The sequence below is a fragment of the Anoplopoma fimbria genome, chromosome 19, assembly GCF_027596085.1.
Source record: "Anoplopoma fimbria isolate UVic2021 breed Golden Eagle Sablefish chromosome 19, Afim_UVic_2022, whole genome shotgun sequence".
Taxonomy (NCBI): domain Eukaryota; kingdom Metazoa; phylum Chordata; class Actinopteri; order Perciformes; family Anoplopomatidae; genus Anoplopoma; species Anoplopoma fimbria.
The window spans coordinates 25,985,326-26,012,303 of NC_072467.1; the positions used below are offsets into that span (position 1 = coordinate 25,985,326).

A 26,978-nucleotide genomic window follows, 5' to 3' on the forward strand; every position below is an offset into this window, starting at 1 on the left:
ATAATCATTTATTTTGTTCGGCTCATGGAAAATGTCAAACATATTAATATATTTATGACGATTTTATATATTTGTATTATATTTATATGTATATACGTATATGTGTGCATATTAAATCAGGTTATTTTTTATTTTGCAGGCACTGAAAACATCTTAAATTTGACTTTGCAAGAAATTGTTCCTCAAAAGAAACTTTAATTTTCACTTATAAACCCTTAAAACATAAAAAAAAGTATTCCGAACTAAACTCTAAGACAAGACGGAGCAAACAGCGAATCAAAACTGTTACAGCAAGAAAAGAAAAAAATGGCCGTCTTGTCAAACTTCATCGTAAAACATATCAGTCCTTCCATAATCTAATTAATCACCTACCATCATCAAAAACACAAAGATATTCTGATGAGCTCATTAACTGACTAACACACGCTCCTGTACATCTGCAGGTGAACCTTCCCACCGGCAGCTTTGTAGAGGAGCAGGAGGAAGGTGGCTCCGAGCGCGCTCAGTGCGACCCTGGTCAGAGTCAACCGCATCCTCCGGTTACCGTGGGAACCAGGTTTAGGAAGCTGGCAGCAATCTCCGGCCTCGTCCATCTGAGGGAGGAGGAGGAGGAGGAGGAGGAGGAGGGGAGGAGGGGGAGAGGTTCACATGAGAAAAAGCACACGGAGTCCTATGGTCATAGTGATGTGACCTCATGCAGGAAGTAGACGGGTCATTTAAACATAATCCAGTCTGGATTATGACAGTTAACTGGTCAGACTGGGTGGGAAATATCAGCTCAGTTAGGATTTGGAATCACACGGGGCATGTCCGGTCCAGTTGAGACAACCACAGCGTGACTCGCAAAAAACCTGAGTCACACAAACTTCCTATGACAAATCCTCAAGGATTCAATCGAGCCGGGTCTCGGTCACGGAGTAAAAACGTCGTTCTCAAACTGTCGAGTCACCGAATAACTCTGATGTGAAGATGACTTTTGGAAAATCAAAGTTTGGCAATCAACCAAGATTTCTTCCAACTTCCTGAAAATACCAACAAGGATATTCTCATTGTAAATGCCAGGAGGGCGTTATTCCCACGGTGCATGAATGCAGCATGGATACCAAATCAAAAGACAATCTTTTAACCTCTGAACCCCAAAACCTGCCGGCAGGATTTAAAAGCATGTTTTTGGGTTTTTTTAACACAATTGCCAAAACTACACCATTAATCATAGTCAGAAGCTGTAAAAAGCTTCAGATTTTCATCTTTCCGACGGTCTTTAAACACATCATAAGCGACAAACCCTATCGTCAGAAAAAACTACAAAAACAAAGCTTTAATTTGTGATATTTCAAAAACATTTTATTCTACATGTCTCATTAAAATCTCCAAATGTTTTAAACTAAATCATCAAAGATATTTAACTTGTTTTCTTTTCTTTTTTATGATTTATGGCATTATAACTGTTATTCTGCGCAAAAGGGATTTTTGAGTTCTCTCGACTTCTAGCTAGACTTGACTTGTGTATTGCAGTGAAAATCCAGACTACAGAGAGAAAAATGTGACAGGACCAAGATACGTGGACTGTTTGGATGATATTTTACAAAAAATGTTGCTCCTCATTATGCGTGGAGTTTCCTACGAAAGCTAGCAACATTCATCGATATCCGCTCATTACATGAATACAGACTTTTCAAAATAAACTTCCGTCTTCACAGGAAAGGTTAGATTTAGGACATTGGCTTCTCGTTTTCGTTGGACCCATCTACCGCAAACTCCTGCCCTCCCTGTGTGTGTTTATGCATTCTTTGTACTTTCTCATTCATGATCACGTGGGTAACATAAGAAACGATTTTGTGGGATTCCTCCAAATTACAGCGCATTTATTTTTCCGTAGGTATAGCTATGAATGCTGGATGAGGACAGCCTCCTCCGTGTCACTGTTAGCATCTGCTAAAAGGTTTAAAATGACACAAAAGAGGGAAAATAATAAAAAACATAGAAGTATAAATGAACTATATTTAGTGCCTCGTTGTCATAAGCCTCCACCAAACAGTCATGTTGGTGAGTGGTGAAACGTCTGGAATTCAAAACTGTTCTAGATGAGAAGCCGCCCACCCACTGGAATAGAAAAGTCATCATTTCAAAAGCTCAACAGCTTTGTGGGTCATTTGTTTGTGATCAGGGCTTTTTGGGGTAATTACAGTTTGCACTGTTGCATTAACTGAGCCTCAGGAGTCCTGCATGGAGGAAACCAGCGTGTTCACACCTGGCAGGTCGGTCACAGTCAGACTACCAACTCTGAACGCTCACACAGAAGATCAAGGGTTTTAAAACTACATCATCCAAGTCATCACTTACAACTTATATTTGGTTCAATGACTGTTTCCAACAACAATCTGTAAAAAGGTGAGTTTATGACATTTTGGAGAGCTATGGAGCTGCTTTTTTTATGCTGGTATGCAGCAATGCAAAGCCAGGTAGGGATGGCTGCTAGTTGGTGAACACGGACGTAAACAAAGGTTTCAAAACGTTCAGGAAATACAGAACAAAATTTCATGAGGAAGGGGAATGTGTCAGTACAAGGAGAAGTAATACTGCATGTTAAGGTAACGTTTGTTTGTTTACATTAGCTATTTACACACCAAGCAGATATTAACATTCCCTGTAGTAGTAACACAATTACCGATTACAACTTCTTTCAGCTGATTCCCCAAGTGTCATATTCAAACTTCCGATGGCACCCAGCGGAACACTATAAGTCTAAATGAAGCCACTTATTAATGTATTCCCACGCATGACAGCAAAGAATCTCTACCTAGCAAATCAAGTTCAATGTAATTTCAAAAAGTGCAGCTTTAACTACAAACTTTGACTCCAGTCATGCTCTTCTATCTTTCCAAACTACACGTTTCTTCTGGCATTCCGAGTTTACACATTCAATATAGTGAAAATGAATTTATGATCAGCAAAATTCGTGCTGGAGGCCGGTTCATGTGGAACTTCCTGATTAAAAAGTCAGTTTTCTTAACGCACACTGCTGCTTTACCATTTCATTTCATATTCCTACTCAGTCTACTCTGCATCACACATTTATCAAAGTCGTCACTAGATGGCAGTGACGAGCACCGTCCTCATTCACATCGATGTTTTAGGTTTAGAAGTTTATTTTTAAACTTGTTTCTCTCTCTTTAGTTTCTTTTCTAAGCGTGTGTGTCCCAGGTTGTGTAGTGAGGGCTCCAGCAGAGACAGTGATGTGTGGTTTAAGAGCGTGTGTGTGTGTGTGTGTGTGTGTGTGTGTGTGTGTGTGTGTGTGTGTGTGTGTCTGTATTCCATAGATGAGGTTATATTTTGTGTGTTTATGGTCCTCGGGCTGAGAGCCAGTGGGTCCAAATGTGCGCCGTTGGCCGTCAGATTCTTGTCTGACACAACCGAGGGAACCCCCCCCAACACACACACACACACACACACACATCTACCTACACTATCAACACACCTCCATCTGCTGCTACCCCGTACGTGCCCCCGCCTCTCCCGATTCTCGCCTCTTAAACTCCCTCACCCCGCCAACCTGCGTCCTCTCCGCCCCCCCCCCCACCCCCAACACCACCACCCTCAACCCTCGCCTTCCCATCAGCCCCCTCATCCCTCCGCCTCATCGTCTGTGTGCTGACAGGTCGATGTCACAGCGGTGCTGACTTATGGGCTGTGAGGATTCTGCCCTGTCAGAAACGACTCTCTCCTCTTGGAATACGAATGCAAACACACACACACACACACACACACACAAAGACACACACACAGAGTCAGGTGCACACATGCAAGCACTCCCACACATACCTGTTGGAGCTCGCCAGAATTCATATGCAGAAACATCTAACTCACACACACACACACACACACACACACACACACACACACACACACACACACACACACACACACACACACACACACACACACACACACACACACACACACACACACACACACAGTGTCCTGTTGCGTTTATTCCTTAGTAGTAAGGGGAAAGCTCAAAAGTGTAACAAAAAAATGTAGATGGATGTGTTTGATCAGCAGGACTTTTCAGAAAACAGCTGGTGACATCACTGTAGTAAATGTAGAAGAAGCTTGTTTTGGCTGTCTATCCTGAACTTTATATATCGGACAGACACTATCATTTTTGTTTCATTGCAGCGCTTGGAAACACAAAAGGTTGTGATGTGTTTTGTGCTTTTTACAACAATTCCAGCAATTTATTAAGTACAATAAGATCACAGATGTCGGCTTTAAAATTAAGGAAAGTAGCTCAGTGTGTGTGTGTATGTGTGTGTGTGTGTGTGTGTGTGTGTGTTGTGTGTGTGTGTGTGTGTGTGTGAATGTGTGTGTGTGTGTGTGTGTGTGTGTGTGTGTGTGTGTGTGTGTGTGTGTGTGTGTGTGTGTGTTGACCTGGCATAGCAGATTGCGGAGGCAGGCGACTTCCTTCTGCAGGTCTTTGGTCTGGACCACCAGCTGGTTGCAGACGGCCTGGGCCTCCCTCTTTGGGTCCAGTGAGAAGACGAGCTACACGGAGGACCAGAGAGACAAAAGGTCTAGTAGGAAGATATAAAGCTGGTAACAAAGAATCAAGAGAGACCTCCAGTTCTGCTGTGTGAAGTCAATGCTTCATGTCTTAAAACTTGCATTCTCTCTACTGTCCATCAGGGGGCGACTCCTCTGGTTGTATAGAAGTCTATGAGAAAATGACTCTACTTCTCTCTTGATTTATTCCCTCAGTAAACATTGTAAACATGAGTTTATGGTCTCAATCTCTAGTTTCAAGTCTTCTTCAATACAGCATGATGTTCATTTAGTAAATGATGCTCCATTTAGAGTCAAACAGACCATAAAGCAGGGGATGCTTTAGGGCGGGGCTACACAGTGATTGACAAATCTTTTTTTGGTACTATCAGTTATGCTTGTTTTAAAAAGGTTTAACCCCTCCATGAATTATTCCCATTTTACATGTTGTGTCCTCTGAAACAGTTTAACTATATTACATCAACACGCCTTCATTGTAAGCTCCTTAAGTCAAGATGAAAACTTCTTTATAAACTAACTCATTCTCCTTTTTTACCCGTCAGCTGGCTAGTATGAACCTGACTGGTTAACCTTAAAGCAGACAGACCTGAGAGGCTTGGCGGGGAAAACGTCCGATGACGTCCTGGATCGTCTCCGTCAGGTAGCAGCACTGGTGCCTCACGCTGATCAGGAAGTTATGCAGATCCTCACTCCTGCAAAACATGAGCAACACATTGACAAGGTTAGAGTTAACAAACAATATGAATACAATAACCATTTTTATATGTATACTTTTTAAGAAAATATTTGCACGCATACGATTTTCATATTTCTCATTACATGCTGTCTGAACGTTTGTGTTGTTGTAGTGCTGAAAGTTAGATGACTAGTCGCTTAGCTGCTGAACAGAAAAATATATCACCCATTTTGATATTTGATTTATGATTTAAGGCATTTATCATGAAAAATATGTCAGAAGCTTTCAGGGTTTTAGCTTTTTAAATATTAGGATTTGCAGCTTTTTGTTTCATATGATTGGCCCTTGGTTGGTTTTAAGATTTTTTTTTGTGCAAAACAAGTTATTTGACGGTGTCACCTTGGGCTCTGGGAACTTTCGGACATCTCATACTAAACTATTGATAGATTAAATCACAAAAGACACTGAACTTGTTACGTTTTATTTCCTAGTCAAAACTGTTTTAATATAATCTTATCTTCTCAGCTTTTTTTCTATCTACATTTAAGAGATCTCATCCATGAATGTTTTGTATTTTTTCAACAATTTTTTGTTTAAAGCATCTGATTATTACTATTGTTAATTATAAATTACACTACATTTTTTGTTAATGCAACTAAAATTCAGGAATTACAGTTTTTTCAAATTGTGATTACAATTTCAAATGCACACAATTTACCATAACTAAAGGACTGTTCAGGCACATAATTGCGATGTCATCTGACAGGCCACACACGCTCTTTTTTTCGGCGTACAGAAAACAGAGAAGAGAAGACCCAGAGAAGACGTCCACGTTAAAGAAAACAAGGCAAAGCCTGCTGAAGATGCCCAACGATGACAGCGCAGACAGATTGATCGCTCGGACCAAACTCGGTGTGAACATTCTCCCTTATTCCCCCGGAGACCACCTCACCAAACTACAGAAAACTGAGCAGGTGGCCTCTCCCTCTCCCCCCCAGACTGTCATCCCTCTCTGCACAACATCCACCTTAAATGATAGTTATTTATACTCATCCTCTGGTCCGCTGGGATATTGATAGCTCTTCTCTTAATGGTACTCTTCCCTCGGTGAGGCGACCGGGCAGCCAGCCGCTCCGGCCCTCCTCACACTCTGTCAGAGCGGCGAGTAAACAGTGTCAGTCAGCCAGAGCTGCACCCTCACCTCCCTTCTGCCTGCTGTTAGTTTATCTAGGCAGCAGAGAGTGATGATGGGCCCCTGGTGGGAAGATTGCTGAAGGGGTTCGGAGGACGTTATGTGATGTGGAGGAATGCTCGTGGAGGATGCCACCTTGTTGTGAGCATTGTTTTTGTCTTTTCATACGGGGAAATACCTGCTCTGTTCCAGCAGAGAATGCCTTGCTCAGTGGCAGCAACTGAGAGGAGGGCGATGGACATTTACTTTCACTACACACTTTACAAAAGAAACTAATTTTCTGATGTGCCTTCGGTGGACTTGATCTCCTAGAATCTACCAAAGTCATCAGCGATCTCCAGATACTCTCTGTGTAGATGTTTCACTACCTCTGCAGAGATCGAAGGGATAATCCTCCTCTCTGCCACAGGTTGCCTGTCAGTTGGATTCAGGAGCTCCTAAGTTGCCCCTTTCCAACTCCCAAAATATCCCCAGTCAAGGCCACTTCCTGAGGTATCTGATGTCCTTCTTCATGACCTCCCAAAACTCCTGCAGCAATCCTGATAACTGCTTTTGCGACCCCTGAAAGCTGCCCCCTATTAGGCCAGTCTGCTGATTCAGAAGTCCCCTCGGGTAACCGACCAGAAAGGCTACGTCTTTAGCGTTTGAGATTCACCAACAGGCTTTTTGGGATTTCCGTGCTCTTAGATTCAGGAAAAAAATGCAGTGTTGAATTGCTGCTTAGTGGCATTTGAACAATGAATGAACATACGTTTCCGTTTCTGCACATCCCAGTTCATTATAAGTGTCAATAAATATATTTCTGGCTACATTTGATTACTCCACACCTTCATTTTTTCTCCACAGGTCACTGACATGTTTTAAGACTCATTTTCTACAATGTTTAATACTGAAGGAGCTGTTCAGGAGGTTTTTGCTCTGACAGAACCATCCATCCCTCTCATTAACCTTCCCGTCTCTCTCTATTGGAGCGTCTCTCATCCGGCAGGCGAGGTCGGTTGCATCTCACCTGAGGATTCATGAAGTGCCGGGGTAGCGGTGCGAAGGCTTTGCTCAATGCAACCCTCCCATCGCCTCTCACCTTACAAATCATTACGGCTCCGCTTAAACCATTAAGACCCGGCCCGGTGGGGCTCGGCTACGGAGTACGGACGGTGAGATGCTCATGGAGGTGATGGACGACTTCCAGTGGAGGAGGACAGATGGAGCATTACGGGGAGATGGAGGAGGGCTGGATGTGGGGGAGGGTTTAAGGTGTGTGGCTGACAAGTGTTTAAATTTTTCTGCTACTATAGTCATCTTTGTTTTTGTCTTCGCGCTGAGTGTTTGTGGAATACTTTCCTTTTTTTTGTTGCAGCTGACAGCTTATATCTATCTTACTTCTAGCAGACTGAATTTAGGATTTTCAAATACTGTAAAGACTCTCAAACACCTTTTGAAAAATTGTCTGTCAGACACAACCAGCTACAATGATTTTTTTTCTGTGATGTTTGAACTGTACTGTAGATGGGGAAAGGAAGAAAGTGTAGAAAAGTAAGCCTCTGATCAGATAATTAGTTGTTTTAATCTCATTAAACTGACTTCCTAAAAAGTAATGTGGTGCTCAATCTAGGTGTGCAACGGATCATAAACGTGCTGTTGGAATCGCATCATGGTTTTGAGTCAAAAAGGGAGCAACTGTAACATTTAAAGATCCTTGATTATGCTTTTTAACTGCTGATCATCGATAATGGATATTGGCTGATACAGGTCTTTGTTTTGCTATAGCAGCTGTTATAAAAGGCCACAGAACACTTTTTTAAAAAACTACAATCAGGCTAAACCACCAAAAATTCAAATGTTTGTTCTTTTACTTTGTTGCAGTAATCTATAGTGAATATTTTCATAAAAACACCTCATTATTTGTTATTATGAATATTTTGTATTGATAAAAACATCTTGTCATGAGTAGTTTTAATTATGTTTTATAAGCTGCTGAGAAATTGTGTGAGAAAAAATTAAACATGTCATTATTCCCTCTGTAATTTATGTAGGTTTGAAAACATATCCTTCATACCCTTCACCCAATGCTCCTTTTCACTGAGCAGAGCCTGAACGCATCATAATGTTACTGAATAGAACCTCCTCTGAACAGACAACGATCTTCAGTAAAAACTTTATCTCACACTATGAATGAACTGTGTAATTAATCTGCGGTTCACATGCTTGTCGAACCTTGATGGGGGATCGTAACGCCTCACGGACTGACAACGACCCGTTACACCACTAGCTCAAACTAACTCACAGTTTCCCCGTTAACGATCTGAGACACTCTTGTGTTGAGTACTGCTGAGTTTGATTGATGATAAGATGTGGTACTCTACCCGCTGTCTGCGGGTTCTGGCAGGCTGATTGTGTCCAAGTCCACTTTGTCCAGGTGCATCTGCTGCACAGCACTCAGCACCTTCTGCTGGTCCTCCGGGTCTGTGATACCAACCTGACAAACAAAAAGGAGGAAAAAAGCTATTAGTCTTTTTGTTCATTTAAATCTCTTTTCTTGTATGTTTATGACACATTTACCTGAATTCTTCAGCTGGAAGTCTATGAGAAAATGACTCTACTTCTCTCTTGATTTATTCCCTCAGTAAACATTGTAAACATGAGTTTATGGTCTCAATCTCTAGTTTCAAGTCTTCTTCAATACAGCATGATGTTCATTTAGTAAATGATGATCCATTTAGAGTCAAATAGACCATAAAGCAGGGGATGCTTTAGGGCGGGGCTAATGTGATTGACAGGTCGCTGCGACTACCAGAGACGTATACGGCGTCTCTACGTTACCAAATATGGTAATTTATGTTCATCGATGCAAAAAAGCAAAGTTGGCGACGGGGAATTCGCCAAACTTGAGGCTTCATAACGTATAGTTACCGCTTTGGACAGATTTAAGGACTCTCCAACTTTACAGAAATAGAATCAGACGAATGATCCTAGAATATGCTGCCAAAAAAGATTATCAGTTTGATCTCCCACCCTCTTCTTTCTAGAGAACTCATCAGCAGCTACCCCTCGTCTCTCTCTGGGTCACCCTGAAGCCTGGCAGTGAGCAGAGGAGCTGGCAGACAAACAGATGTTACAGTAATCCTCTACCTTCTCCAGGTCCTCCTTCTCCATGGTCAACAGGTAGCTCCAGGTGATGTCATTTTCCTGTCCGTGTGTGGGAAAAGAACGTAGAGAGAAATTTACCGAATCAAAACTTACCGCAGCTGAAACAGATGTGCCTGCATGAGGCAACAATCTACCTGCACCCATCAAACCCAGTCCTCCCATGACACGTTCCAAAGCATGTAAGTGTCATTCTGCCAATAATGCAGCTGTGCTCCACACATCTGGGATCGCTGTACCTCACCCATAGATTTAATACTGTGTCGTATTGTTAGATAGCGTCTTATCTCTGCTCACCATCTTGGCATCAGAGAGGTGAGAGAACAGAAATCTCTCACATTAGAAAAAAAGAAAAAGGCACTGTGCATATAAAAATATACATATTTGAGGAAATTGTATTCCAGCATGCAGTTGTACTTACAGCCATGATGTCAGTGAGGTAGCCGAGGCCGAGGCCGTGGAGGAGGAGCTCGAGGTCGTCAAGCTTGGTCACACTGAAGGGCAGAGAGTTTACCTTGACTCTTAAAGACTTAAAACTATTTACACAGTATGAACTCAAGTTTGATCCAGCTGAGACTAGATTTGCACTAAAACTGCAGCAGTGTTGATAGGTTTTCATGTTCTAATTTCCCAGAGCTGGGCAATTAAGTAGGCACATTACACAATCAGATTATAAATATTACTTTAATCATCCTTTATATATATTAAAAATCAACATTTTGTAATGTATTTAATAATAGATTTCTTCAGAATCTAAAAATTCAATCCATAAAAATGTAAATAAGAATACTATACAAAAATACTCTATAAATATAATAGTTCAAGATTGTGAGAAATATGCTTATTCTACTTCCTTCTGAGGAGAGTTTTCCTTTCACTCATTTAGACTATAAATAAAAAACTGGATCTGGATCTTGCAAAAAATATGTGCAGGTGGTTAAAAAAATGTGGGACGGAGGTGAAATAAAAAAATTTGGGACGGTAAAGCATCATTGGTCATCACAGCAGAAGATTTGTCAAAATGTATTATCAAGAAAATAAAGGGAGCTTCCCTGATAAACGTCAATTGTGACTTTACAGCAGGATTTTGGATTTGAAGGCGTCAAGAGATGCAGGACCAGTATTGGTGCACCATCACTGATTTAACTGTATGAATTGAGACTTTAAGTAGTGCATACTTATAAAAATGAAAATGTGTCCAAAAGCTGAGCAGCAGCATTATGAAAAGGAAGTTCATTCTCTAAGTGTAAGGCTTGGTTTATAGACCTCACAACAGCGAAACCCTTCTGAAGTGTTGATTAACGAACTACATCCCTTGTGTTCCTGAATTAAACCTTCGACCTCCCTTAAGAAGGGTCGGGCAAAAGGAAACATCGCAGTCTCTTTTCGGTGCAACCAAAGTGTCATTGAGTTCAGACACATCAAAGTGTAACTGTAGCTCCACTTTGACTGTTGAAATAAGGAGCGTTACGCACGAGCTTCTCTTCTCACAATGTTCAAAGTGTGTGAAAACGTTTCTTGCGGTTTGAAAGTCTTTGTACATTGAGAGAAATGCAGCCTAATTAGCGGACAGTCTGTGATTCCTGGTGCCAGACGTGCTTGAATACAATGTTTTTTTTGGCTGATGGAAATGTCCCAGCTGTGCCTGAAGAGACTAAACACTCATGCCAGAGGTTTATTGTTGTTTATGTCTGGTTGAACAGAAACGATTGGTTCAACAACACCTGCTGCACAGGCGCTGCTTCTCAGAAAGTCCAACAGAGGGCGACAAACACACACACAGGCTGCAGTGAGTGGTGCGAGGCTGCACAAGAGTAGATAAAGCAAAAGTGATGCTTTTCAATTCACTCTTGTATAAAAAAATGTGATAAAACATTAACCCCCAGGTCAAGGCTCAGCGTTATCTTAAATATTATCATATAGGCCTATTTTTTTGTTTATATATAATCAGAAAATCCTTCTAGTGAGGTGTGAGTGAGTCTCTATGCTGTGACGGGAAATGAGCATCCTGAATATGCACTCAAGCTGTCAAAAACGAAAAAGTGGCTTCAGATAGTATTGAAATGACTATTCCAGGGTTTGTATCACAAAGTGAGTTCACACTTTTATTCCTCTGACTGTGTGGAAAAGTGATGTCTTTATGTCAGAAAGTACAAAACTTCAAAACTGCCTCCAAAGCTAGAGAGATAAATCTACATAAAATCTCAAAGAAAGAATGGCTTAAATCTATTCTTTTTCATAACTGAGGCCCTGAATGCAGGTCTGGAGGTGGTCTTACCTTTCCTTTGAAGGTGGGGGATCAGAGTTCGTCTTGAAGAACTTTGAGAGGGTCTCCTCCATGGAGCTGAAGGCCTGAACGGTAGAGATGTGGGACGAAGACGCCAGAATCCTGCCCATCTGTGGACAGACACTGGCGTCACGACTCTATGGGATTTAGAAGTGGAAATGTTCTCCAACTCACAGATAACTACTTTTATGGGCCTTATAGAACTATTTCCTTGTGATAGCATTTTGAAATACCCAAATTGCTCATGTGCATTGTTTTGAAATGCATCATAAAATGTCTTCGGGTACCTGTGTGTGTTTGAAGGTCACAGCCAGGTCGGCAGGGCTCTTTCCATCCTTCGTCCTTAAAGTTTTGTCCGCTCCCAGCTGGAGGAGCTTCAGCACGGCCTCCTCTCTGCCGTACTGCACCGCTACAGACAAAGCCTGGCGGAGGACATTAGTATGACTTATCATTAGTGGTGTAACGGACCACTGTCGATTACTAACGTAAACCATCACAGTGAGAAATAAAGTTTTACTGACGAGCGTTGACAAAATATGAGATCAGGACATCGGCATTTATGCTTTTCTAGTCTCTGATCTCTGATAATGTTACATTGTAGACAACCAATCTGTGTTCAAACTGACAGGAGGAGAGCTAGTGACGTTAGCAGCACCGCTAACGGCTAACAAGCTGAGGTTCAGTTCAGTTACATAATGATGCGTTCAGGCTCTGTTCAGTAAAAATGAGAATTGGGCAAAGAATTTTGATAAATTATAAGGTTATCATGAAATGTAGTGTATACAGATGTTATAAGGAGATGTTTTCACAATAATATAAAAATAGATATTAGAGATGAATTATGACATTTTTAGCTTATGATACATCATTAAAACTACTAATGACAGGATTTGTTTTAATCCATAAAAATACAATCTTTTATTTCCTTATCATTGGAATTGTGTGTTTATATGAAGAAATAAAAACACTATACTATTACTATAACAAAGTAAAAGGATAACACTATGAATGTTTGCTGGTTTACAGTCTTCAGAGCAGTTGAAATCTTTTTGGGACAGTGGAAAAATAAGAAATAGTCTGGATACGTGTAGTCCAGCTGCTATAAACGAACAACAGAGGGATCTGTATCTGACAATATGAATCATAGATGCTCATCAATTAGTTAGTGTTTTGTTATGAAACGTATCAGACAAATCCTTTCTTTGTGATTTCAGAGCTACAGCGTGATCTGCGCGTTACGACTGAAGGGCTCTACGACAAACTGCGGACGCACCGTGAATCCGTTTCCATCCTGGACGTTGATTTCGGCCCCGTGGGAGACCAGCAGGTTGATGACCTTACTGTAGCCTTCTCTGGCTGCCAGCATCAGGCAGGTCATTTGAGACCTGAACACATAAAGATGAGAGGGAATGAAGAGGATAAATAAAGAAAATGGAGACATGACATGAGCAGTGATGAAGGTACAGAGAAACCACCAGGGGGCAGCACACATCACACTATAGGTAACCATTAACTTTGATTCACTGTGACAATAAAAAAAAAAAAAAAAAAAATAAACTTAGAGGGATGATCATAAACAATTAGATTTTTGAGTATCTAGTAATACCTGTAGGCTGGAAATGTTGCTCTAAAAAGGTTCAAGTAGAATTGAAATAATTAATAATAATAACTTTATTTATATAGCACCTTTAAAAACAGAGTTAACAAGGTGCTTTGAAAGACAAAGCAACAAAAGTAAAACAATAAAACATAAAACTCAACAGTGAAGCCCAACAATGCAAGACAAACTAAAATTGAAATTTAAACCCTGATAAAAAGTACAATAGATTAAGGATAAAAACAGACTAAGAAATAACATAGGTAAAGAAAATAATTTAGTAAAATAAAATAATATAATCAATAAAATAAAGCAAATTCAATTGATTAATTTGAATCTAAAAAAGTAATAATAGGCTTACATTATTAATTGAATGGTTAATTCATAATTATGTGGTTATAGATATTGCAATTGTTGCTTTTCTTTGTCTTCACTAGGTAAACTTAATATCTTTGGGTTTTGGACTGTTCCGTTCTTTTAAAATATTAAAAATAAAATGTAAAAAAATTAAATATACAACCCCAAATCACCATGTTTCGATTCACATCGTTTTAATATTATCACATGACCTCTGTGCTTGCAAAAAATCTTAAGTAATTAGCGGTGGAATTTTAAGATTTGCACATGATTAAGATCACAAACAATCTCCGCCATTATTACTAGAAGTCCTCAGGTAAAACTAGTCCCGTACTTAAGGGGTCTAGTTGATAGTTTGGATTTAAAACAGTTACCATGGATTCATATGGAGTCTAAAAGTACCTTTAAGTGTTACTTCTTCCACAGCAGAGCTCCATAAAAAGTACTTCTGTGTTGAACAACCACTTTGAAAGTGAAGTGTGAAGTATTTTGCTATTTATTTACAAAGCAACTATTGTTTGGAACTTTATGGATCAATAATGAAAGAGTACATTATGCTGCAGGAGTAGTTATAAAAAAAACTACCTCATTACAGATACATGCTGGGTAATCTACTGTAGCAATTACAGACAGACAAATGTTTAACTTGTTGTTCAACCAGCCAGCGATTGTTAAATGAAAGACCTGGTTTTAACAACTTTGACCTTCCTCCACGACAGTCACTCCTCTGTTGGCTTCATGTGTTTGCTTCTGTCTGAACGAGGGCTGTATATAAATAATCTCTGCTACGCTGCCTCAGTATCTTATCAGCTCTGACTCAAACACGGCGGCTGAGAAAAGTACACCCATCCAGACAGTCAATTCATCACTTCACTAAAAGCTTTAACAGGAAAATGTTTGTTTGTGTGTGAAAGAGAGAAAGAGAGAGAGAGCAACACAGCGAGAGGGAAAGAGGAGGCATTTAAAAAAAGGGACAATCCATAATTCACATGTAAACAAAAGAATTGCCCAAAAAAACACAGTATGTGAATGTATTATCACTCTCAAATTGATTGACAGGTCTTTTAATTAACACTGATTTGACACTAAATCCAAGTAAATGCATTCTGTTGCAGTGGAATCAATATTTCTAGTTAACATTGGAAGAATATTACTCTTATTACTTATCATTCTTCTACAATATTATATTATATATTATATATTGTTATGAGACATGTGTTTCATCACAATACAGTCATATCATTTAGTTTATAGCTTAATAAAACACATTAAATGGGCCAATCACATAACTTTCCTCCTCCCATTTAACGGTAGCGCAACAGCAAGAGTTCAATGTCCGCATTGAATCATTTTTTACCCCCATTGTTTTCATTTGGCTCGGTGTGATCGGCCCCTAAGTGTGCAGTTACTCTTTAAGAATTTTGATTTGCGTGTGAGACGGCAGGAGGAAAGAGACTGAAGCAGGCGATCTTTAATCAGAGTATTTGCAGTATTATACAACATTAATATTGTGAAAAAGTATGCTTTTTTAAAGTAACATTTAAAGCATAGCACATAATCAGATGTCTGTGCAAATTCACCGAATCCCTAAAAAAACTGGATCATATAATTCACAAGTCCTGTAAATCCGAGACGCAGACAAATCTCACGCTTTGTTTCGTCACATGACTCGACCCTTACAGTCAAACCCATTCACAGCGGTGCTTTTTCTTGCTTTGTCATTCTGAGTTGAGATTTATTGGTGTGTCTGTGTTAATGTGTTGGCAACAGAAGTGTTGACTTTTGTGCCGATAAATCAACTTCCACTGACAATGCTCCTGGGCAGAGGTGATGTTTGTCGAACAGGTGTGAGTTTACGTGGGATCTGAACTCCCGTCAACGCACAGCTACATCATGCTTTTAATGAATTACAAGACATCCAAAAAGTTAATGTTTTATGTGGAGGTCAAACAAATGAACCGATGGCTATGACGCACGCGTATGACAATTAGTTTATTGCACCCGACCCATCAGCCAATTCCTCTTTAAACCAGGAGAACGGGACAGGAAGTGTCATTTCTGCTTTCATGTCATGTGCTATTGCATTTTCCCAAGAGTGATTTTTATGTGAGACTGGAACCAAGGTCACGCACATACTATTGTGTGTTGTGTGTGTCCTTCAGACTGTGAGATTTGGCCTGTCCCCAAACAGACTGATAGCTGATCGATATGCAGACAATTCAGATTAAACAAGGTTCCTGGCAGCAGGAAGAAGAGTGACTTCCAGAACCACCTGAGTCACAGAGCCAAGGCAAACACACTAAAAAAAAATAGCTTCCAAAATGACTACATTTATATGCAAGCTTGAAAAGATATGTTGCCTGACTGACAGAATAATATTAATAAGCAAAAAAGGAATGGAGAGCATGTCTTATTATTGTTTTTTGCAACTACCACTGTCCAATAATAACCTGATCAATAGGGATTAATGGTTATTCTCGCTTCAAACCTCAATCAAAGCTTTGAATATAAAACAATGACATTTCAAACACCTCCAGCTGTATCCGTAACGTTAACTTCTCTTCTCGTAGAGTGCATTGCAGTTTTGGTGAAGGGGCTCAGCGGAGGGAAGAAACATCTCTAAATGCACAGTAGGACACAGATTTTTAGAGATTGTTTTATAAGATATTCATTCTTAAAGTGAGTTTTGCTAGTTAAGATCACCCACAATTGACAATATACGATCCGATTGCCAATTGGCATATATTTGATTGACATGGATGCTGTTGCCTAAACTATGTAATAGAAGTATAAAAAAAGTATTTTAGGGCAAGTCCTCCTCAAGTCACAAGTCTTGATTAGCAAACTGAAAGACAAGATCAATTCTTTCAGGTTTCTGATTGCTGTTCATTCATAAGACAAAGTACTGTCTTGGACATTTTTCTTTAAAAGTCGTCTCACTACAGGTCTCGCAAACTGTGTTAAGACTTGGGAATTTAAAGTTTTTGCTTTCAGTCAAACCAAGTTTTTAGGCATTCTTATCTCAAGTAATATAAATCTCACTATACCCAAAGTCTAAATCTAGTCCTATTTGTTTTGTCAAAGTCAAATTCCAAGGCTTTAGTCTAGAGCTGCGTGTGTTTGGTCCTGACTCAGTGTTTCCATTACTATTTGAAGACTTTTTTTACATTTTGCAGAGAGACATAAATATAGAGAGTATTGATATCCCTATAATCAAAGGAAGTGGCCTTTTCCACATCTCAAAGCAGAAAGTAATGGAAGTATAAACTGGAATTATGCAGTAAATCGATTGATCCAATTCCTCTTGGAAGTTTGAAGTTGCGAGGAAGCTTCAAAGTAGACTGAAAATCTGTAAAAGTATAAAAGCCCCGCAAACGTCCTGGAGAAGTATGTTCAGATCAGTGCAGTGAAGGTGAAAAAAAAAATAAGAAGGGGACACATGGAGGCAATGGACCCCACATCGTGCTCCTGCAGGACTGTGAGAGACGACAGAGACGGCTGGTTTACACAACAGCGGAGGGACGAGCAGCTGGTGTTAATCATCGGTTTGATATTCAGACGTAAGACGTGCTGAGGAGAAGGAGGAGGTTTACACTCTGCACCCACATGAACCTCATACTCCTCTTTTTGCTCTCCTCCTCCTCCTCCTCTCATCCGCATCCTCCTGCGTCTTGTTACCTTGCTTCAAATACTTTGTCTGGGAAGGATCCAATCAATTTCCCAAAGCTGCAGCGTGTCCATGCGTGTCACCGGAGGATTTCGGGCCGTGGATGTGTCGTGCATGTGAAGGCACACTGGCAGTGACAGAGTGGCAGGGGATTAGGGTCGGCTAAACAAAGAAAGCCACTGGGGGGCCGCATCCTCCCTTTGACGCGGCAAAACTCCACAGATGGTAACAGTAAAAGTGCTGCAGAGAACGACCTCCCTTCATTCGTTTCCACGAGATGGAATTTTTTCGTGTTTGGCACCAAACAGAGAACCAGATTTTGTATCCGCTCGTTGCACTGTCTGATGGATCCTAAAGTCACAATTCCCAATTTTGTATAGTGAAATAATAATCAAAATGCAAAAGAAAGCTCTAGTTTAGGATACCTGTCAACATGGCTGCTTAGGTGTGTTGTTGGGGAACGTCAGTGTCTTCTGAAGTGTTTCTGAAGCGTCTCTCTTTTGTTGGTTGAATCAGGTTGCACATTCATCACGTTGTTTAAAGTCAGGTTTTTTACCCCACAGTCAAACAACGTGCACGGTGTCTTGTTCTGAATGTAACAGCAATTTTTAAATATAACTAATTCAACAAGCTGACATTTTGTGTCGATACATGTTGATCTGAAATGGAGTTTTCCCCCCAGATCTTGTTTGTTTTTAGTCTGTTTCCTAATGCCAGTAGCGATGGACAGACATTGTTGCTGGATATTTAACTTGTGTTTGCAGGCAAGACAGACAACAGTATATGTTTTACAATCTAATAAATCCAATACATAACTTCTCCAAGGCGGTTTCCATAAGTGAAACAACATTAAGAGCCGTGATTCAGATCTGCTCTTAACCACCAATTAATGAAAATCAGGCCAGTTGTTTTAATGTAATCCTTCTAACAAACAGAAGAAAAAAACAAAAACAATCAAGCCAACAAAGAAACTGAAGTGAAAACATACCAGAACAAAAGTTCAATAGGTTTTGATGGTTAGCTGATTGCTAGTTGTTACATGTGGAGAAATGATATCTGTACATCCAGATTCAAACAAATATATTTCAATATTTAACAACAATGCTGTTGTAGCCACTGTTTTAATAGACATTTTACCATAATTTAGCCTGGTTCTGTAACCCAGACTCCTTCGTCTCCTTTGACCTACAAATGACCAAAACCATGCTTCCTGGAATGCATCCAAAGCTTTTAAAATCCTCCATCCCGCCCGTTTCACTCTGTTTGTTTGTTTGTCTGTCTGTCTGATACCCGTCTGTACATGCACATGCCATAACAGGACATTCCAAACAAAACACACAAATATACACACTGTATGGAGTGCTGCGGTGCATAATGCTACCACATGGCAGCTAACGAGAACCATCAAAGGAAATTTGATCCAGGACCTCTGTTTTTTTTCTTTCCTTTTCTCTCCCCTGTTCAAGTTAAGTCTGGAGTGTTTTTATTTGGCCTACATCAATAGGGGTGTGACAGTGCGTACTGTGCTGAAAATCCTATAAACATTTTGACCTGAAACATTCACCCCCCCCCCCCGATCTTTCCCCCCATCTCACCTGTCCACCATGTTGGGATCGGCATTTCTGGAGAGCAGGATCTCCACACAGCGAGCGATTTTGTCCTCACTGGCAGATGCTGTGCAGCTGGCCATGAGCACCGTCCAATGATCTGTGGACAAGAACACGTTAATGAGGAAATGCATCGTCACAATATTAAGATTCAATTATATTTACCGTCGAGATGAAATGTCTTTTTAAGCCTTTTAGATCAAATCCTCGGTCTTATTGTGCACCTATATAACAATTTATGCCAAAAATCTAATCATCTTTTCTTTCTATTAAACAAAATATGACGTGTGCTTACGTAAGCTAGTATCAACCAATAATATCATGACATCCGTCCAATCATCGATCAATCAATCTGCATTTTTTAGCAACAAGCGAGGTGTACTATTTAATCATTTTATAATACTATTTTTTACTGAATAGAGCTTTTATGCATTATAATGAAACTTGTTCTCCTCGTAAACGTTAACCGTCAACTCAGCGGGACTGTGCAGCCAATCAACTGCTAGCAGCTAACGCTAACTAGCTCTCGTCCTGCAGATTTCAACACGAATTTGCTGTTCACAGTGTAGTGCTATCAGGGCATAAATAAGGTGTATCCCCTGCACACATTGATAGAGTTAACTGCGTCCTTTCGGATTTTTAGAAACAATTAGTCTTGAGCCCTTACAGTACTTGCGGTACTGTAGGAAGAAAACATTTTCCCAATTTTTCCCAACCTCTTGAGAGGTGTTTAAATATTTTCCGGTTCATTATAAAACAGTGGTTTACTATTTAAATTTAGAGGTCATCACTGAAACTTGGATTTCATAATTGCAAGTTGGTCCGTATGAAAAGGAGGGACAAAGAGTCAAATCTCCGTATTGGACAGCTGAGTCCAATTAAAAAAATCTATATAAAAACGGTATCCAATCCTCATTATTGGTAATCGTAGTTACACTTAATACACTATTTAACAAGCAAATTGGAGGAAAGAGGAGTACCTTTGTTTCAACACAATGAAGTCATACATCATGCTGTAATGAGGAAAAGAAAAGAATCTGGTGATGGAGATGGATAGCCGATTATCTGGCATCAGGAAGTGTGGCGTCCTTTATGGGACCGAGTGACTTCAGAGGAGTTTCCTTATCTCTTCCTGACCGGAGACCCATGGCAACGCACTCCATTCCTGTTTAGTTCCAATCCCGTGGGTATCGCAGCATCTCAGTGTGTATTTGTGTGTTTTCCTGCATGCGTGTGTGTGTGTTTTCCTGCATACCTGGGCCACTACATCTGCATGTGGGTTCCTGTGGCTGTGCATGTTTGGCTCTATATCTGTGTGCAAGTGTGTGTGTGTTTATACTACGTGTGTGTGGGTGTAAACCAGACTGCCCGGTTTTGCGTCTACAGAGAAGTGGAGTAAATAAATCTGAGGCCACAGAGTTGGTTGAGGCGGCGGTGCGACAGCAGCGCGGTGACCGTTATCAATCACTCGTGCATTCCTTCAGCTCAGCCATCACCGCTTTTCACGAACGCCACCGGGACGTGACCACACGTCACCCCTCTGTTTAATTATTTCCTTCACCTGCCTCGAGCATCAGATGCCGAGACCATGTGAAATCAGTCACACACACACACACACACACACACACACACACACACACACACACACACACACACACACACACACAGTTTAACTCGACATTCTGGACTGAGAAGTAATTGACATCAGATATCAAGAGCATGACCAGTGCTCTGGTTCCAAACTTGGATCCTGGGAGACGCAGGACGGTTTCTAATGGATCCCTGAGGAATTTAAGAATGCAGTGATCTCAAAATAACTTATTGTGCGGCAGCAACAGTGACATGAACATTATTGAAATAGTTATTTAACTTTTACTCCGATAAGTAACGGTAAGCGTAGTGGTGTTACAGACAGTAGGATCCCTCCTTAAGGTTCGACACGCATCTTCAGCTTAATTACAGTTAAACCATCATGGTGTAAAATATAGTTTTACTGACTAATCGTAATCGTCCAATATTAGGTTAAATAGTATGCATTAAGACATCGGCATTTATGCTTTCTCTTCGCTGATCCCTGATAATGTTACAGTGTAAACAACAAATCCATGTTGAAATCGAGGGGAAGAACGTTAGCGACACAGGCAGCACTGCTACCGGCTAATGTGCGGACGTTCCATTGATTTACATTATGATGCGTTCAGACTCTAGTCAAGGTAAATTATAACGTTAACATGAAATGTTCAAATGTAATCTTGTAAAATGGAGTTTTGGTGAGAAACTTGAATAAATACAGTTGTTTGAAGGAGAGGTTTTCCCAGCAATTAAAATTAGAGATGAATTATGAACATTTAACTTCCTAACATTAGCTCTAAGCAGCTTATAATACATCAATAAAACTACTAATCAAAATATCCCTAAAAATGCAATCTTTTAAATCCAAATCATTTGAATTGTGTGTTTCTATGCAAAAATAAAATTTAAAAAAAAAAACTAAAGATGCCGATAAAGTTTAAGAATTTAACAGTTACAGAATTTTTGATGGTTAACAATGACTTCAGAAAAGTTACAATTATTTTTGGGACGATATTAAAAAAATAGTCTTGGGCCTTATATACGAGCTGCTATAACAAAAAAACAGAAACTAACTTTACCCTTTTGTACTGATCTGATCAGAGATCTGAGACTCAAATCTGTGATACGATTCCTCATTTTCTAAATGTTTTTGGCATACAAACATTTAGTTTCAGATTCTACATTAGACTTATCATTCAGTGTTAATGAATCAAACTTGAGTGTAGTTGTCTGCCCTCTACAGATTCGACATGACTGAACTACAAAACGTTTCATGTTTCTGTGGATCTCTAACTGCATTTTTCTAGCAGGATTCCTGGTTTTATGTGTAAAGAACTGCAGACCTCTCAACATGGAAGACTTCTTCCCCCCACGCTTTACCCAGACTGACCTCCATCCAACAGATGCCTTTAATTTCTCTTGCTTTGGGACAAGGATGCAGTGTGCATGAACTAAAAACAACTCAAAGGATCGGCGGTGTGTTTCTGCAAGAGTTCCTCTTTGGCGTCATCGCCATTAAGTAATGTCAGATGAAGCGTATTGGTGCACAGGGTCCGATTGGTCCCCCAGTCTTTGGCTGCAGCAGGTGAGGAAATTGGAAAAAGGTGCCACGGGGAAAAGGATAGCTGGACGCCAACGCAACAGGGACCGTCAGGAGGATTAGGTTTGGCTGTCTGACATCAAGCCTGGAAGGCAGCAGTGTAATGGTGTTGCCTAATCAAACTATCTGCCCTAGTTTGTTTTATTTTCTAAAAGTGGTGGTTGAGGGACCAGTGGGGCCTGCAAGTGTATATAATGATATCAACCATCAATCAAAAATAGAATGAGTTTAAATTAATTCTGTTTTTACCAAATGTATGTGCACCAGTTCTACTCCACTACTGGATTTTTGCTGTCGTGCTAGTTACTCTCCTCTCCTTTGTACTCTGTGTTTTACAAAGGGGCGGGGCTTTGAACACACCATGAGGGTGTGAGAGAGCAGAGCGACGGCATTCAAACACTCGGCAGTCCGCTAACTTGTTGCCCCTCGCTACCAATATTAGCTGCTCTGTTTCAAAAAGAAATAGCATAATTTGTGCAGTGTCAAATGCCATAGTCCTGAGGTAATAGCATAGATTGTATATAAGAAGTGGTCGCCATGACATCACCCGTTGGTTTCGTGAACTGCTGTTTTGAAGCCTCGAGTTTGGCATTTTGGTTGTCGCCATCTTGGTTTTTGGCAACCAGAAGTGACACAGAGGGTAAAGCCAAGTTCAACTGAGCGCTGAATAAAAAAAGGGTGTGAAAGGGTTAAAGTTCAAAGACGAAAACACAGATAACACCCAGACTGGACCACGCTTTAGTAGCGACCTGCTAATCACAGTAAGCCCCGCCCTAAAGCATACCCTGCTTTATGGTCTGTTTGACTCTAAATGGAGCATCATTTACTAAATGAACATCATGCTGTATTGAAGAAGACTTGAAACTAGAGATTGAGACCATAAACTCATGTTTACAATGTTTACTGAGGGAATAAATCAAGAGAGAAGTAGAGTCATTTTCTCATAGACTTCTATACAACCAGAGGAGTCGCCCCCTGATGGACAGGAGAGAGAATGCAAGTTTAACACAGTTCAGCATCGGGTGCACTTTTTAGACAAAGACGTAGCCGCCTGGGTAATAGTGAAGACTAGCGCTTGAGATAGGGGTTGTATTTTTGACATAACTGAGTGTTTCATTTCACAGGTTTTTACGATTGTTATTTTTGAGGATCCGTTTTATATTTATTTCCCTATTTATTTAAAGAAATATCTCTTAAGGTTGGCCTTTTATTTATTTATTGACTTAATCAGTTGTATTAACTACATAGAGTTTCACTACATAGTGAGTTTTTTCATTTTGTGGCTAGGTGAACTACATTTATGTCCTCTTAGAATATATGTCTTAGCTTGTGGTTTAGTGTTAGTAACTTCCCAATTGTATGTCTCTTAGAATATATGTCTTAGCTTGTGGTTTAGTGTTAGTAACTTCCCAATTGTATTTGGGGAAAGAGTGGAAGTAGCGTGGCCCGCCATTAAACTATAAACAAATAAAAGCAATGGACAACAAAAGCCGTTTCTGGAGGTGGCCATCTTTAAGCTCAGGATTTTCATTCGAGATCTGGTTAGACAAGTTAACTCCCCCTTCAAACATGGTGATCCACATTAATCTGACCTTTGCTGAAGTTGGCACTGGCCCCTCTGTCCAGTAGCAGTTTGGCCAGGTCGTAATTAGCCACACTGACGGCACACATCAGAGGAGTCCATTCAAAGCCAAGCCTGGTCTCCACATCCACGCCTGTCCACACCAAACGGATCAGATTAAGAAGCAATGAAATGATTAAAACATGTAAATCTGTACCCAATGTCCTCCAGCGCACAAACATGCATCCACAAAATAAAGATCCTGTTTCATTTGAACTTCCTTGCTTGCATTTTTGTTTTTCCTATCCCTCCAAAATTCTGAATAAATCACTTTTTGGCAGAACTGTTAACGTCGGGTGGGAAATCACCACCAGCCTCTTGTATAAACGTTTGTCTTTTTTAACTGTGAATAGAAAGTTTGTCCCATCCACAAATTTAACTATCCAGATATCCTCATCTAACATGTTCACCTACAAACTACATACAAGACAAAGGAACATGAGGCCTTATCTTAAACCTCTCCTACCTTTTTTTTTCTGTAAAGCTTGCTCATACGAGTATCTGAAGTCAGATTTTAAAAACTCACTTAAGTGGAAAAACTTGTCATGAGTTGTTTAATTAAGTCTGATGAATCTAACACTTAGAAATCAGCCTAATCTAAAATATTAATATTAAAGTCAACCTAGAATTATCAGAGCAGACCAGTACTGGTTTGACTTTATATTCAATGCTAAAAAAAAAAACATATTTCTAAAACATAGCAGTCGTTGACTAATATAAGACACGCACATGAGACAGTCAGACAGATATAAGACTATATAAGAGAATATTATAGCCTATAAAATCTGATGTTACACAGTTGGGTGCTATTGAGGGTGACACTCGACAGAGACCTGCATAAAGTCCCCAGGAAAATGTGGTGAAATATGCCAATAAAATAACAAAATCTAGAAAAAAATGACAATATCTCAGGAATTTAGCAACTCACTATGATGACGATAGGGAGAGTAGAGAGTTTATTTGGTATTCAATTTGTCTTAGTTGTTTTTTTTTCATAAATTTACTTCCATTTTTAAACTAATACATCCCAATTAAAGCATCAAGATTTCAGGGTTTCTGGTCACATGATTGCTTTTGGCCCCTGTGAAGTAAAGCAGACTATCTGTTCGTACATGCCACAAAAAAACCTAATCTGATTGTACTAGTTGTTCTTGCATGAGTCACAAAATCTTTCGACTGCTATTTAAAGCCAACTATGAAGCTACAATGGATGAATCATTAGAGCTATACAAAGACTGATCGGAAGGGAATAGATGCCCACACAGTCAAGAAACAAAGTGGCAAAGCGTCGAGAGTACTTGCCATCGTCCAACAGCTGTTGAACGGTCCCAACGTCGCCTTTACTGATGGCTCTTTTCAACAATGACACGTTATCTTGTGCGTTTGGTACAGCATCGTCCCAATCCTGTGACAAAGGGGAAAGATCAACATGAATTCACAAAAACAAATAACTCCCAACATATGGAAACTGACACTTGCATGTGTAAGGAAACAGCAATACTTAATGATACTTAATGAGCAGTATTTCCCCAAAATATTGGATTTGTACCAATACAAACTTGTTCTTGCTCTGTAGAAACTTGTTATTCTGTTACAAATTTTTATTTATTTATTTATCTATTTTTATCTTTTACTTTTAATATTTTTCAAATGTACAGCACTTTGAGCTACTTAGTCTGTATGAAATGTGCTATATAAATAAAGATGATTATTATTATTATTAATAATTATTATTATTATGAAATGAGCTATATAAATAAAGATTATCATTATTATTAATATTAATAATAATCTGTATGAAATGTGCTATATAAATAAAGATTATTATTATTATTATAATAATAATTATAATTATTAATAATAATAATAATCTGTATGAAATGTGCTATATAAATAAAGATTATTATTATTATTAATTAAATAATAATAATATTATTAATAATAATAATAATAATCTGTATGAAATGTGCTATATAAATAAATTATTATTATTATTATTAAATAAATAATATGTAAAATGTGCTATAAAATAAAGATTATTATTATTATAATAATAATAATAATAATAATATGTATGAAATGTGCTATATAAATAAAGATTATTATTATTATTAATAATAATAATTAATCTGTATGAAATGTGCTATATAAATAAAGATTATTATTATTATTAATAATAATAATTATTATTATTATTATTAATAATAATAATCTGTATGAAATGTGCTATATAAATAAATTATTATTAATTAATTAATAATAATAATAATAATTGTATGAAATGTGCTATATAAATAAAGATTATTATTATTAAATAATATATAATAATTATTATTATTAATAATAATAATAATCTGTATGAAATGTGCTATATTAAAGATTATTATTAATAATAATAATAATAATAATAATAATAGAAGACCATTTACTTCATACATGTGTATAAACTACTTTACTTTTTTTGTCTTTGCTGCCTAGAAAAGGGAAACTGAAGCTAGCTTACCACGTGTTAGCCACATGCTAGCTCGTAAGCAGCTATAGCGGTGTGGCCGCTAGCTCCTAATATCATAAACCAGAGTCAGAAACGATACAATAAAGCGCGTTTTTTATATATTTACCTTGTTGAGGGGAGACTTTTCATCCAAACACCCGATATCCCACTCGTCATTGCTGGCGTCGCTTTCGTCTCCAGCTGGGAAGGCGTTCTCCATGAAGCTAACAGCTAATCCTGTATAGCAGCTAGCTAGCTAGCTAGCACGCCAAGTTCACGTTGAAGTACAGCGCCAGTACCCGATCCGGTCTGCGCATGTGCGAACTCATTCCTGCCCGATTTGTACCACGCATGCGTGAACGTTTGAAGGCTCGGCATCCTTAAATCCCGACATGGATCACCGCGATTTCCTGAACTGAAATATAAATGCCAGATAATAATAATCTGTATGAAATGTGCTATATAAATAAAGATTATTATTATTATTATAATAATAATAATAATAATTAATAATATTATGAAATGTGCTATATAAATAAAGATTATTATTATTATTATTAATAATAATAATAATAATCTGTATGAAATGTGCTATATAATAAAG

The 26,978-nt window shown here is 39.1% G+C and overlaps 1 protein-coding gene across 2 annotated transcripts; it reads right to left on the reverse strand.

The window, feature by feature from the left end:
- Nucleotides 1-218: 218 nt before the first annotated feature.
- On the reverse strand, nucleotides 219-26,710 carry asz1 (ankyrin repeat, SAM and basic leucine zipper domain containing 1). 2 transcript variants are annotated; one of them, XM_054620602.1, is made up of 13 exons: nucleotides 26,502-26,710; nucleotides 25,186-25,288; nucleotides 23,855-23,977; nucleotides 19,079-19,190; nucleotides 13,136-13,247; nucleotides 12,150-12,284; nucleotides 11,854-11,972; nucleotides 9,997-10,069; nucleotides 9,561-9,617; nucleotides 8,795-8,907; nucleotides 5,150-5,255; nucleotides 4,432-4,545; nucleotides 219-593 (listed from the first exon to the last, which is right to left on the reverse strand). In XM_054620602.1, exons 1-13 carry the CDS (start codon nucleotides 26,592-26,594, stop codon nucleotides 417-419), a joined length of 1,437 nt encoding a protein of 478 aa, XP_054476577.1. In that variant the 5' UTR covers nucleotides 26,595-26,710; the 3' UTR covers nucleotides 219-416. The 2 variants fall into 2 exon arrangements, with proteins under 2 accessions (XP_054476577.1, XP_054476576.1); XM_054620601.1 differs by having other exon boundaries at nucleotides 11,854-11,999.
- Nucleotides 26,711-26,978: the final 268 nt, after the last annotated feature.

Bases quoted from the DNA above. Each gene is read 5' to 3' on its own strand.
- asz1 (XM_054620601.1), bottom strand. From the start codon at position 26,594: ATGGAGAACGCCTTCCCAGCTGGAGACGAAAGCGACGCCAGCAATGAC. The intron at 5,256-8,794 runs GTAGAGTACCAC...CATGTTTTGCAG, and splicing joins CCAGAACCCGCAGACAGCGG to GAGTGAGGATCTGCATAACT. The intron at 4,546-5,149 runs GTCTGTCTGCTT...TCCTCCGTGTAG, and splicing joins TTCCCCGCCAAGCCTCTCAG to CTCGTCTTCTCACTGGACCC.